This window comes from Apteryx mantelli, chromosome 8 (assembly GCF_036417845.1).
Source record: "Apteryx mantelli isolate bAptMan1 chromosome 8, bAptMan1.hap1, whole genome shotgun sequence".
Lineage (NCBI taxonomy): Eukaryota > Metazoa > Chordata > Aves > Apterygiformes > Apterygidae > Apteryx > Apteryx mantelli.
The window spans coordinates 41,059,797-41,072,637 of NC_089985.1; the positions used below are offsets into that span (position 1 = coordinate 41,059,797).

Sequence of the window (12,841 nt, forward strand, 5' to 3'; positions counted from 1 at the left end):
ACTTTAAATATGGAGTTTTAACTTTTGTTTACTGCCCTGCTGACTAAGGCTGTGACTGGCAAAGGGCTGAATCCTTTCAAGCCTTGGCCTTCAAAAGGAGTTGAAAGAGCCTAGCCCTTCCCAGGATGCAGCTGTGGAAGCAGAGACATCAGACTGGTTTGGGATTTATCCAGCTGAGTGCAAGATCTGCCCAGTTATTGACTTCACTTGAAAGGATTTCTTTTTGTTGTTGGTGGTATTTTTTTTTTTCTCCTTAGTATTTGTTTGTTCTACTCGAGCTCTAGCTTGGGAGCTTCCACTAACTCCAGGTGCATCAAGGAAGTCTAATCCTGTATTTGCAAGAGTGCATGGTTGTCCCATTAAGGTCTTTTGACCATGCACCTGGGTGAAGCAGTGCCTTGTCGCTTTTATTGGCTTTTTCCTGAAAAAGCTGATGTGCATGTTATTTATATGGCTTCTTCATTTGTTATCATTTAAACATGCAGCATATCAGTGTAAATGTCTGAATAATCTCTAACATTTGATCTGTGTTTGAAAAAACAAGCCCGAAATCTCCAGGCAAAATCTGGTTTTGGTGGTGTTATGGCAGTTTCTGCTTACTGTAATACCCATTTAGTAGACCATCTTATTTGTTACTTACAATTTTTGTGGCTTTTTAAAGTGCTAAAATATTTCTCAGATGCACAGCACCATATAATTTAAATGTTAAATGAAGCTCCTGGGAATGATTGTGCTGGGGAAGGTGCAGCCACGGTCTGACAGGGTGAGGGGTGGGTGTTTCCAGCACTGTTGTGAGCGGAGCATGGAGGGAGTCCTTTCAGTGAGTCTGTGCCGCTGCCTTGGCTAGAAAGCTAAGGGCATTTTCCTTGTGCAGGTCATTAAATCCCAGACCAGTCTGATTTTTCTGCTTCCATGGCTGCATCCTGGAAAGGGCTGGGCTCTTTTGAACATAGCTGTTAATTGCGGGAGGATAAGTTGCACTGGAGCACGTGTATTTGTCTATTTAATGTATTCATCTGTAGAAAAGGGAGCTCCTGACAATCTGCACTATCCCCCATTGCAAAGGTGCATGAAACCTGCATGTTGGATTTGGTATGTTGGACGCGATTCTCCTCACCGACTGCTAGAAGTGAAATAAGTCTGTTGAAGTTGATGAAGTTCTAACTAGCAATAAAGTCATGCCCAAGGTGACACCCTGGTGACACTGCTCCATATTCATATGCCTTGTTGAATCCATAATAGATGGAAAAGAAACGATGCATGCAAGTATGAAAGAAATTGAAGTTTGACATGATTTTTGACAGCTTGTTATGCAGCAGAAAGCATGCCTCCTTGGTACGTTGTACTAATCTTACTGAAAAACGTTGCTTAATGTGCACTGCACTGAAGGCACAGTTAGCCAGTGCCTGTCCTCAGATGAGCATGATCATCTCTCTCTCACTTCATGAGCATCCAAGGCCAGAACAGATTTTTTTGAAACAGTGTGTTTAGGGCCAGATTCTGCTTTTGTATGTGAGCATGCGATTTCCAGCAGACAACGCAGTGTACAACATTTGTATGGTAATTTTCCTTAGTTATAATAATCGTTGATTACAGAAATCTCTTATATATCACTACTGGAAACTTCTGATGTCTTTGTGAAGGCATTTGATGTAGAACTCGTGTTTTGTCTTGATAGTTATTAATATTCAATCCTTGAGACAACATCTGATCATTAATTTGTATATTCAATATAGCACGTTTGGTATTTGGTACTCCAGAACTGCATTTGTAAAGTATTATTTTATCATGATTGTATTGCTCATAGTAGCAAGAAGTTAAAATTATAATCTAAAATAGGCAAGTCTTGCATCTGGGCAGCCGTGTGCAAGCTTTTACATGTATGCATAATGTCAAGATCATGAAAATTCCTGCTATTTGCTCAATAAAGTAGTTTAAAAAATAATTAAGGTGTAGGACCTAATGTTGTAGGAAATTATTATCAATCCTGCAAAGATTCATGCACATTCACCCTGCTGAAGTCCATGGGGTTATTTACAGCATGTAAAGTTAAATGTATGTGCAAGTCAATCTGATCTTGGGAGAATTAGGCTAATAGCATATTTTGAAATCTCTGTTTAGCAACCAAGTGCAAATTAATTTTGACTCTAACCTGTTTCAGGCAGTGAAAACTGGCTGACGGCTCTGAGGTAGTCTGCTGCTTGAGACCTTCTGACAAGGCTTGTGGCTACAGCAAATATGAGTTGAAATCTAGGCTGAACAGGAGAGCAGAATATATTGAACAGGAGAGCAAAATATAATATTGCTTGAAATTCGTTGCGTGTTTGGATCTTGTTTCCTCTGGCAAGCAGAATTTGGGAACTGGGGGCCTAAAGCTGTGATTGCTCTCCTGAATTTTATGGAATGACGTTGCCTGTTAAACAAAATTTGTGCCCAGATTATACCATATGTTGTGGAAATACTTACAGCGTATTCACCCAGTATACTCTGTAATTATTGATATGGTGTAGTTTTACATTTTCTCAGGAGACTGGATTATGCATTGTATTTGATTAAATATTTAATATGTTTTAATAAGTGATGTGTCTGATTTGGCAGATGGTGGCCTTTGCCAAACAACATAGCTGTTTTTGAATGGGATGTATTTAATCTTTGCAGACAATATTATTGATACGTTTTCTGTGGCAACCATATGCATTTATAAGAGCAGATGGTGGGGGCTGAGGTGAGGAAGCAAGCAGTTTTAGGAGCGATATAAACCATCTCTGTTCAGGTGCCAGCTTCAGGTAAGTCAGCTGCCAGTTGGAGGAGGAGAGGTGTATCAGGAGGAAACATATCTTTTTGGGTTATTCCTGAGCTGCCTGCTGTACGTCTTCCTCTTGGAAATGCCAGCGTGGGCAGTCTACAGCCGTCGGTCTGCTTTGTCGCAGCAGTGCCTGTGTGCCTGCGAGCGCTCGCAGCTAAGCTGTCGGAGAGGAAGAAGCTTTCATTGGGCAGTATAAATTATTATTATGGCTTGCTATATGTAGTATAGTAGCTGTCCACAGCTTATTTCAGTATCTGGCTAATTTTATATGTGGTTATTCACATTATTTTGAAGACTAGGAGAGATTCCAATGTACAAGTTGGCTTCAGCTTGGGAAGGTGATGGACTTGTGTGAGGGAAGTCCCAAAAAAGCTAGAAACCTACTTGCAAGCTTTGCCACATGAGGGCCATAGACATTACTAGTAGCTAGCCCAGACTAAAAGTAGTAGCCTAAGATAGGTAAGTTAGTATACAATTACAGAAAAGAAGATCCTAGTTTTAAGTATTTTGACGTGTTCCTAGTTGTTTTGGCAGCTTTCCTGCTGTAAAATATGGTTTCCTAATATACACAAAATCTGTGTTTTTATCTGTTTAAATTTGTCTTGAATTCATTAGGCATTATGTTTTTCAAGTGAAATTTTCTTTGTAACTAGGAGTTCCAGTTTGCTGTCAGTTCATGCTGTTGTATATTTTATAAGCATATATACTAGAGATGTGGCAGAGAATACTTTTCCCCAAGATAAATGTGTGTTTCTGTTCAGACAGCTCAAACATACAGCCATTATTCAGATGGGAATACACTAAAAATACTACGACTGAATTTCACCCTAAATAATGTAATCCTAACAGGAGGGGTCATTTTAGTTGACATGTAAATGATTTAGACTTACATAATCTGAATAAAATGCCAAACAAATCTAAGGCTGGGAGACCTTTGTCTTGCAAAGCACTTACATGTGTTTTTAACAATACGTGCATGTTTGTTAATGCTGAAGTGAATGGGCCACTCAGCTGCTTTTGTTTCAGCTTAAGTTATACGCTGTCTTGGCTGGAGTATTGAGCACTTCGCAGAACGCTTGCTTTGCAGCACTTGATGCACAAAGAGGTTCTCGCTTCCTTTCCCCTCACTCTTCACTTAGGCACGCATACACGCACGCATGCACACACGAGGAAGTATGTTTTAGGTGATTTTTTCAAATATATGCTCTTTGTTAAAACAATGGGGTTTTTGTCTGTGATTCTTAAAATCAGTAGCTTCGTACTGATGATGAGCATTAAAATATATCTTTTCTTCTAGCCTGAAACTTTTGAGCATCTTTTTATCAAGCACCCTGAAGCAATGTCATTTGAGCCTCTTCTTCTGGAACCAGAAATAGTGCTGGAAGACATCAGTGTTACTAGAGCATTGAAGAAAGAAGACGCACAGGATTTTTTAGTAATTGATTCAATGTTCACAAAGATTCAAGACTCTGAACGTGACTCTGCTTGTTCTAGCGGCCATTTCAATAGTAACAGCTTCTCTGAGAGCTCCCATGATGACAAAGTCAGCGGAGAAATTACACGGCAGTCCAGTATTAAATACGCTACTATTATGAGTAACTCCAAATCAAGTGGGCTTTACGAACAGAAAAAGAATCTAAGCAGTGCCTTTGATAGATGCTTCTTAGCTGAAGATTCCTTAGTTACAGGTGCTTTCTCAAGTAGTTCTTGGGAGATGGGAAATCGGGCATTTCTGCTCTTACCTGATCAACATGGCAGTCAGCCCAGCAAGACTCTCTCTCTTTCCCTTATTTCTTCAGAGGGATTTTCAGAGCCTTCAGACCAGGATGATACTTTCACGGATGGTGACAGTCCTGAGCGGAGCCTCTGTTACCTAGGGATAACGTCATTTGAAAAAAGAGAAAATGACATTTTCTTAACAGAAAGTTCGGGAGTCGTGTGTCAGTTTCATGCAGCTGATCTGCTCAAAGATATGGGTTTTCTTCAGAATACATCTCCTAACTTAAATGCTTTTATCAAAAATAGCCTTAAGTACAAAGCCAGTGTGCCATACATGCCTCAGTTTCAGATGACTGCTGCCAAAGCGCAAGAGACCACAGAGAACAAATGTTAACTCATCGCACCAATTTGATACTGTTTGTATTTTTTAAGTGTTGATGTGTTCCCCCATTGCTCCCTCCCCTGGCTTCTCTTCTTCTTCAGCTCTGCTGAGAAGGACCTGGGAGTGCTGGTGGACACCAAGTTAAGTATGAGGCAGCAATGTGCCCTTGTGGCCAAGAAGGCCAATGGTATCCTGGGCTGCATCAGAAAGAGTGTTGCCAGCAGGTCGAGGGAGGTGATTCTCCCCCTCTACTCAGCCCTGGTGAGGCCACATCTAGAGTACTGCGTCCAGTTCTGGGCTCCCCAGTACAAGAGGGATGTGGCACTACTGGAGCAAGTCCAGCGAAGGGCCACAAAGATGATTAGGGGACTGGAGCATCTCTCTTATGAGGAAAGGCTGAGAGAGCTGGGCCTGTTTAGCTTGGAGAAGAGAAGGCTGAGAGGAGATCTTATCAATGTGTACAAGTATCTGAAGGGAGGGTGTCGAGAGGATGGGGCCAGACTCTTTTCAGTGGTGACGAGCGACAGGACGCGAGGCAATGGGCACAAACTGAAACACAGACACTTCCATCTTAACATGAGGAAAAACTTTTTCACTGTGAGGGTGACAGAGCACTGGAACAGGTTGCCCCGAAAGGTGGTGGAGTCTCCTTCTCTGGAGATATTCAAAATGCGCCTGGATGCAATCCTGTGCAATGTGCTCTAGGTGACCCTGCTTGAGCAGGGGGGTTGGACTAGATGATCTCCAGAGGTCCCTTCCAACCTCAGTGATTCTGTGATTCTGTGATTCTTTCAGGAACTCTCCTGTTTTGAGGTTGGGTAACTAAGTCTATATTTCAGTGCCAGGATTTTAGTAGGAGGAAATTCTCTTTCTTGGCCTAACTTTCAAAAGCAGGGCCTCTATTTAGATGCTTGGTTGTGTTCAAGCTAGCCTCTGCTGCCAAATTGCCTATCGTTGCTGCCTGTTATGTGTACTTCTGAGCTCTCCGGTGAAGAATTGCACTTGGACTTGGACTTTGTGCCATAGACATTCAGGTGAGAGGATTGAATGCAATCTAAATGCAGTCTTTGCTAGTGCTCGGTCCTCAGGCTCTGTCCTAGCCTGTGGTCTATCCCTCGGACAGAGACTTTGATAGCTTTGAAAGCCCTGCTTAGCCGTAGCTGGCTGCAGCAAACAAGCACAGCCGCACAGGGCTGGGGCACAGCAGAGCTCAGCAGCACGATCCAGATGTCTTCAGTGTGTGACAAGAGCCTTTTCCTCCAGCTGGAGAGATGTACGGGAGCTGGGGCTGTTGTGGGCCTTGGTGTGGAGATTCCCAGACACTCCTAAATGGCTGGGAAAGATTCAACCAACAAACACTGAAGAAACACAGCTGCCTTTTTCATGCATTTACTAAATGCAAAGGTGAAATTTACCCTTACATTCTCCTTGTGGATTGCATCCGATTCTATATCAGTGGGCTTTCAGTTTATCTTTGCTAAAAATGATCAAGCTTTCCACAGGGGTGAGCACTGGGCGTATGTCACCTATGCAGACCCATACACGTTTCTCTCCATTTGGGAGTAAACTCTCTCTTCTCTTGAAATACTTGGGCAAACGGTGTTGAAAAGAGCTTGCTCTTGGTTAAGAATTTGTTTGTGGATCCTAAATGCAAGATGGAAAAGAGTAGCCCGACAGTAGTAAAGAGAAGACTGAAATAGTACGTACACATGTGTCGATGGAGGAAATAGCAGAACATGTCATTTCACTGAGGATGACTTGTGACCACGAGTGCTGCAGGCTGAGTTGATCTGGATGCGGTGCAGCCGCTGGACGCTCAGGCTGCCGGTTATGAGACAGCGGTATCCAGTTGAACCAACGGTAGCAAATGGATGCACTGTATAAACACCAAATATATTTGCTAGGTTTTTTCCCCCCAAACTCTAATGTTTTCACTGCTTAGTTGACATCTGTATTAAATTGACCTTGCTTAAAAAAAAGGGGGGGGGAGCAGATGGTCCACATTTAAAAAAAACAAAACAAAACATGGATTTCGATTGTTGAAAGGGAAGCTGTGACCGGTGAAGGTGAAGTTAGGACTGTTTTTATGTTGTCTCTTTTGATGTAAAATGAAAATGTCCATCAATAGCATCAAAGAGCTTTAAGAGAAGCTGTAAGGTCAGAAACAGGTGCTGAACAGTGCATCAGTACATAAAATGCTCCCTGAAGAAGTGACTGTTCTAGTAGCTGAAGATTTACTGTAGTGCAAGAAGAGGAAGAGAATCAAAATTCTTGTGGCTGCGTTTTGTGGAGTGTTATCCAGGTAAACTGATGCACTTGGAAGTAAAGTTTCCACATTTTTGGAACTGTTGTTAAACATGAGATTCTAGCACAATGGTACCGCAATAAGATTAACATCTTTTCCAAACCCATTTCATAAGAATCCACGGTAGAAAAGGCAGTAATTTGATCTGAGTACAGCCTAATGGTTAGCTAGATGCAAAAGAATCCTGTATTTTTAATCTTAGCTGAGCTAGTCTGTCTGTGTGGACTTGGGGAAGTCACTTCGTCTTCATAAGCCCTGCTCAACTCAGCTGAAAAGCTTCGGATATGAGGAAAATCAGATCTTGCATCCCAGCTCAATTTTCTGAGATAAATAAAAACACACTTATTTGCAAGCCAAATACATATTTTCTAGTTTATAGGTAGTAAATATTTTTATATGCATATTTTTTCAAAGAACTATTTTGAAGAGCTAAGAAAGAATGCTCATAGATAAAAATATTGTGTACTCCAAAGCTAAATTTACATAAAAATTATTTAGGCAATTTAAAACAACAAAAAACAGCAACAACAGTAACTGGTAGAAGAAGCATAGAAATACTTTAATATATTAGTAATAAGTTATATGGAGGAAAAGGGACCAGAGCAAGTCTATATCTGCACTTTGAATTTAAGGCAACCTTTACCAAAAACCCACCAAATCCACCACTTTTTTTCAAACAAGCTGCTAACCTAGATCTCACTAAGTGTTTCTGGATGCTGAATGTCATCAAAAAAGCCTAATGTCCTTGTTTCAAAAAAACTATATATGGGGAGAAGGGAGTTGAAACATGTCTTGCGTTAGTAACCAAAACTCCTTGTCATTTGAAAGCGTAGGTGATGGAAGGCTGCAGGGAAAAGCCTGCAAAGTCTGGAGAAGGTTCTTGTTGAGTTCAGCAGACTTGTGACGCAGATGCCACAAGCATGACTTCTGATTGCTCTCTTGGAATAATGCATTCATTTAAAGACAGCAACAGGAGGAAAGCTGGGATTAACAGCGAGGTGAATACCAAACTTAGAATACACAAGAAATTACTTCTGTGGGCATGTGGACTTCACATGGTGCAACCTCCGGGGTCCTAGGAGCGATCCAGGAGCTCACTCGGGTGCTGCATTCTGTCTTTCCTGATGTTTATTCTACCAGATTCAATGTCCTCTAGATACTGACGTTTGAAGATGCAGTGAGAGTAGTATAGTCCTGCTGCAAATCCTCCCCAGCTAACGCCCCAGAGACCCCTCACGGTGCAACTGAATTTTGGGTGGAAGGGAAGGACGAGATTGCAGTATATCAACTTGCTCCTCTTGTTAACGTGGGATACGGAAGTAATGCGAATAACTGAGATCCAGTTTTGTAACGGCTGCCGTAGTATAAACCTATCGCCTTATGGTAGGAAGAGAGACTCCTCTCCCAGGGCCCCTGCAAGAGACCCATCTGCTTAACCTTGTTGCTGCTGAGAAGTGAAAAGGACAGTGCACTTCCATGTGTAGACCGGAATATTAAACACTTGAGAAGATAGTTTATCACAAAGAATTTCATTAAGTATGTAATATGTTTTTTTTTTTAATTCTTCTATCTAGTAAAGTTACTTGGTTGTATTTGAAGATTTTTTTTCTCAAAAAATGAAAAGCCAGCACTGATTTATCACTGACCACTGATATGAGGTAACTCATCCAGTAACTTTGTAAGGACAGGAGTACTTTAAGCATGGGAACCATCAGCTGGCTGAATCAGAGATTTCAAAGGTTTGAAGGCTTTCCTGGACTGAAGCCACAGTCCACCAGGGACTTGCCCCACGTGGGAGCAAGCCCACTGGAAAATGAAAGAGTTAACCTGTCCCCCCATCACGCTGGACTCTGGCAGGCCTCAGTAGTGATGTCAGGAGAGCGTTTTCAGACTGGAATTGCTATGATCCCTGCCACCCTGCCCGTGCTATACTCTTAACACCGAGCGTGGAGCCTTACCAGGTGGATGTCGCTCGGCTAGTCTTGCCACTCAGGGCTTGGTACGTTCACCTACAAGTGCAGGACATCTAGTTTCAGTGGACGTTGGTGGGATTTTCTGGACATCGCCATCATTTGGAGTCCAGCCTGGCTCCTGGAGTGCCTCTCTGCAATCCCAGTAATTTTTTTCCTAAGGGCCATATCAAGTGGTGCTTCTTAAAAAAAAATTTGGTTTTTGGTATTTGCAAAACTTCCTGCAGTGACTGTAAGAAGTACTGCAGATACTAGCTGATCTCTTCTGCTTCAGCAAAGAGAAAAGATTTTGCAGATAACTACTGTACAACCAGGTGGTTTAATCCCTTAACATATGTACGTGTTTTCTAAAGGAACCTCCAAACCATGTCTCCAATTCCGAAGTTTCTGATAACGCAGTAACCCTGGGTCCTTTCCGTGCTGAAGGGCAGGGCAGCTGTACAAGTTTATTCAATAAATACTTCCCCAAACTGGCTCTCAGTATGGCATCTTCATCTTTATCTGTATCGAATGGACGTTCAGTCCTGCTCTTCACCTTCCTTTACTTTTGTATAAAGCCAAAATCTGCATATCCTGAATCCACCATCTGCTGCCTTCTGTCTCTGCTCTAATCTTGTGCTATAATTATAGCTCGGGCTAGTACTGTGTGCAGAAGAAATTGAGAGTTGGTGTCAGTTACTGCATGCTTTTCTCACTGTTATTTTTCCCCTCAACTTTAGGTCAGTTTGTTTAACAAAAATGAATACTCTGCATGCTACATTAGATAAGAATATTTTATTTCTGTGTTTACAGTGGTCTCCTAATCGTTCTTAGATGAGGCAAGCAATATATCTGCTTTATGCAGGAGTAAAATCTCATTAGCTTATTCCCGTGCGTGACAAAGATGGACAGGTACGGTGCCTGGGCAAGCTAATTTTGGAGGGCTGTTTTCGCCACAAAACTGGAAGGGAGGCAACGCTCCTGCCTTCTCGCAGTGGCTTCATGCCTGGTTCTGTCTCGGAGGTGGTGCGGACGCGTGGGAGCGGCTGGATGAACCACGCTCGTGCTCTGCGCTCGCGGCGAGCGTCGCCTGTCCGCCCGCCGGCTGTGAGCGCTGCGCCGCTGGTCTTCGTCTCAGCACTGAGTTTTGGTTGTCATCGGAGACGTGAGGCTGAATTCCCCTCTGGTGTACGGGAGACGCGCTCCACCCGCGACAGCAGGCTTGCTTGTGCCAGGAGTGAGTTGGAATGTTGATTTTTAAGTGCAGATACCTTAAGTATACAGGAACTCTAAATGCTATACAGAAATTACATTTGCAAGCACAACCCTCTTTTATGCCATGACATTTTTTAATGAAAGATAGTGAAATTTAAATATGCTGTTATGTGTTTGGAGCTAAATTCATCAGAGGAGAAAAACTTCAGAAGAAACTGAAATTCTGTATTAGTCTCCTGGGGACGATTTTCCTGTGGAGTTGGACTGTCTCAGCCGGTGTAGGTAGCTCCCTACGTCTGTGCGTAGGTGCATTCACCCCACTTCCCAACAGCTGTCCTTGAGCCAGCGGGCGCCAGGAGATGCACATGCTACTTGACCCAACCCAGGCTAAGTGGCGAGGGTCTCACGCAGGCGTGGGGCGCGCCGAGGCTCTCTGAGGTGGAAGGAAGGCAAGAGCCCAAACTTGGTGCATTTCCTGAGCAGTCCCCAGGACTCATCCCGTCGTCCTTGGCAAGGGACTAGGGAAGTTACTGTCAAATAACGGGGAGAAGGTAGGGAACAGGGTCAGACCGTGAGCTGCGTCAGAGGAGGAGGGCTGTAAGGGGCAAAGTAGCTTTCGGCTGTATCGTAAGTACGATTGCCTTCAGTGCGATGCCTTTCGGCTTCATGTCTGGGTTGGCGTAGTTCCTCAACCATTGGGCCCCGTGCGCTAAGGCCGCTCCTGAGCTTCCTGCAGGGAGAGCCCCAGGCTCCTACGTGGAGCTCGGTGTGCTGGGAGCGGGGGCTCGCCTGCGGGTGACAGGCTGGGTGGTGGCCACAGAAGCACGTTTCCGAGGTCCCGAGAGCGCCGCACCACGGGCTTTCCTGGGGCTGGGACTGGCCTCGGAAGTAATCCAGCACAGTTTCTAATAGCTTCTCATGGTGAAACTTAATGCTTTCCTATAAATATACCTCAGCCTTTGCTAAGAAAAATTCAGCGTTAATTCCCTTCATGTATCGTAGCCGGTAAAGTTGGTCATTTTGCAGAGATTTTTTTGCTATGGCTACATAGCCACCAGGAAAGGCCTTTTCAGTTTAAACCGGACAAGCAATCAGGAGGAATCATGTGCAGCTCCTGAAGTATGGATTGTTGCAAATTAATTTTGAATAGCATTCAAGGGTATAGCTCAGTTTTCTCCAAAAAATAATCAAATGTGTTATTCCTCCTTTTATGGGTCATTTGCAGCTCAAGTTAAATGCCCATTTATTTTTTAGTGCAATTGATGTTTAAAGCAGCAAGAAATTGTTTTTCATAGGTTTTATATATTTGTAGATTGTTAGTCTGTTTGCCTTGGGGTCATTGATTTGTCTAACCAGCCTTGTTTTTGAATGGATGCAGTAAAATGGGTTTTGTGTTCTTTTCCCTTTGCATAAACTGTGAACTAATTTCTTTTTTGTATGTGGCTTTCACTTCTGGCGCATTTATAGCAGTTATTTCCCGCTGATCAGAGTATAACTTCAAACACCGCTTTATAACAATGTCAGAGTAATTTTATATTTATTTTTGTGAATAAAATGTTTATTGTTGATGTTAATGTTGAATAAGCGTGTGCCTGCCTAATTGTGTGGCGTCTTTGCTTAGCTTGGGAGGCAGCAGCTTGTGGGAGAGAGGCAGGTGCTTCCTGTGCTCTCCCCGCGATGAACTCGATCACTGCGGCCTTGCTGAAATTGGAACAATCTTTACAGTTTCACTTTTGTAGTTTATGGTCACTGGCCCTCGCTGTTGCTGTGTGCTACAGAACATTTTCTTACGGAGCGGCTTTCACAATTCAGCGTACTGTTGACCTGCAGTACCCCACGCTGGACAACCCCCCCCGCCTTTTGGCTAGCAGCCCCCTTGCTTGGCTAGGGATAGGAGTCCCTGGGCTGCAGCACCGCAGAGCAGAGACCTGAGGAAACCGGGGCAGGTCTCCCGGGCTTTGGCTCCTTTGTTGCGTTCCTTCGTTTTGTGTCCTGGATGTCTGTAGGTACAGGACTGACTCGTAAAGATCAAATTTCTTGTTGTTGTCTCTGTTCCTACTGCTGCTTCTATCCAGACTCTTTTGCTCTTTTTTTAATATTCCGTCTGTTTGTTACCTTTCCACTCGGTCTTGGCAGATTGGGAGAACTGCTTGGGTTTGTCTGATTAATTTTAACTTTTGCTGGAAAAAGCTCTTGGAAACCTTTTAATGACTCTGCATTTCGCACCATCAGTGTGCAAGGACAGAAGCCACAGAAACGTCAGCCTGAAGCACCCCAAGCCCCGGAGCTTTGTGACGTTCCGGCAGGCAGCGCTCGGGTCGGATCAGGTACTCCTACAATTAACGCACTGAGGTTTTCTCACGCCTCTGATGGGTCAGCAGAGCACAGCCAGGTGCTGGATTGTCAAAACACCCTCAGTTACTGGCACAGGAGCCTGTGCGATCCTTGTGCCTGAGCCCAATATT

At 43.5% G+C, this 12,841-nt stretch overlaps 1 protein-coding gene across 1 annotated transcript in view; it reads left to right on the forward strand.

Annotated features, from left to right (window-relative positions):
* The window catches only part of LEPR (leptin receptor), a 36,575-nt gene extending 31,656 nt beyond the window's left edge, over positions 1–4,919 (forward strand). Inside the window, exon 20 of the mRNA XM_067300508.1 lies at positions 4,104–4,919. Within this exon, the coding sequence (XP_067156609.1) occupies positions 4,104–4,919 (816 nt within the window). The remainder of the gene's footprint in view (positions 1–4,103) is intronic.
* The last annotated feature ends 7,922 nt before the right edge of the window (positions 4,920–12,841 follow it).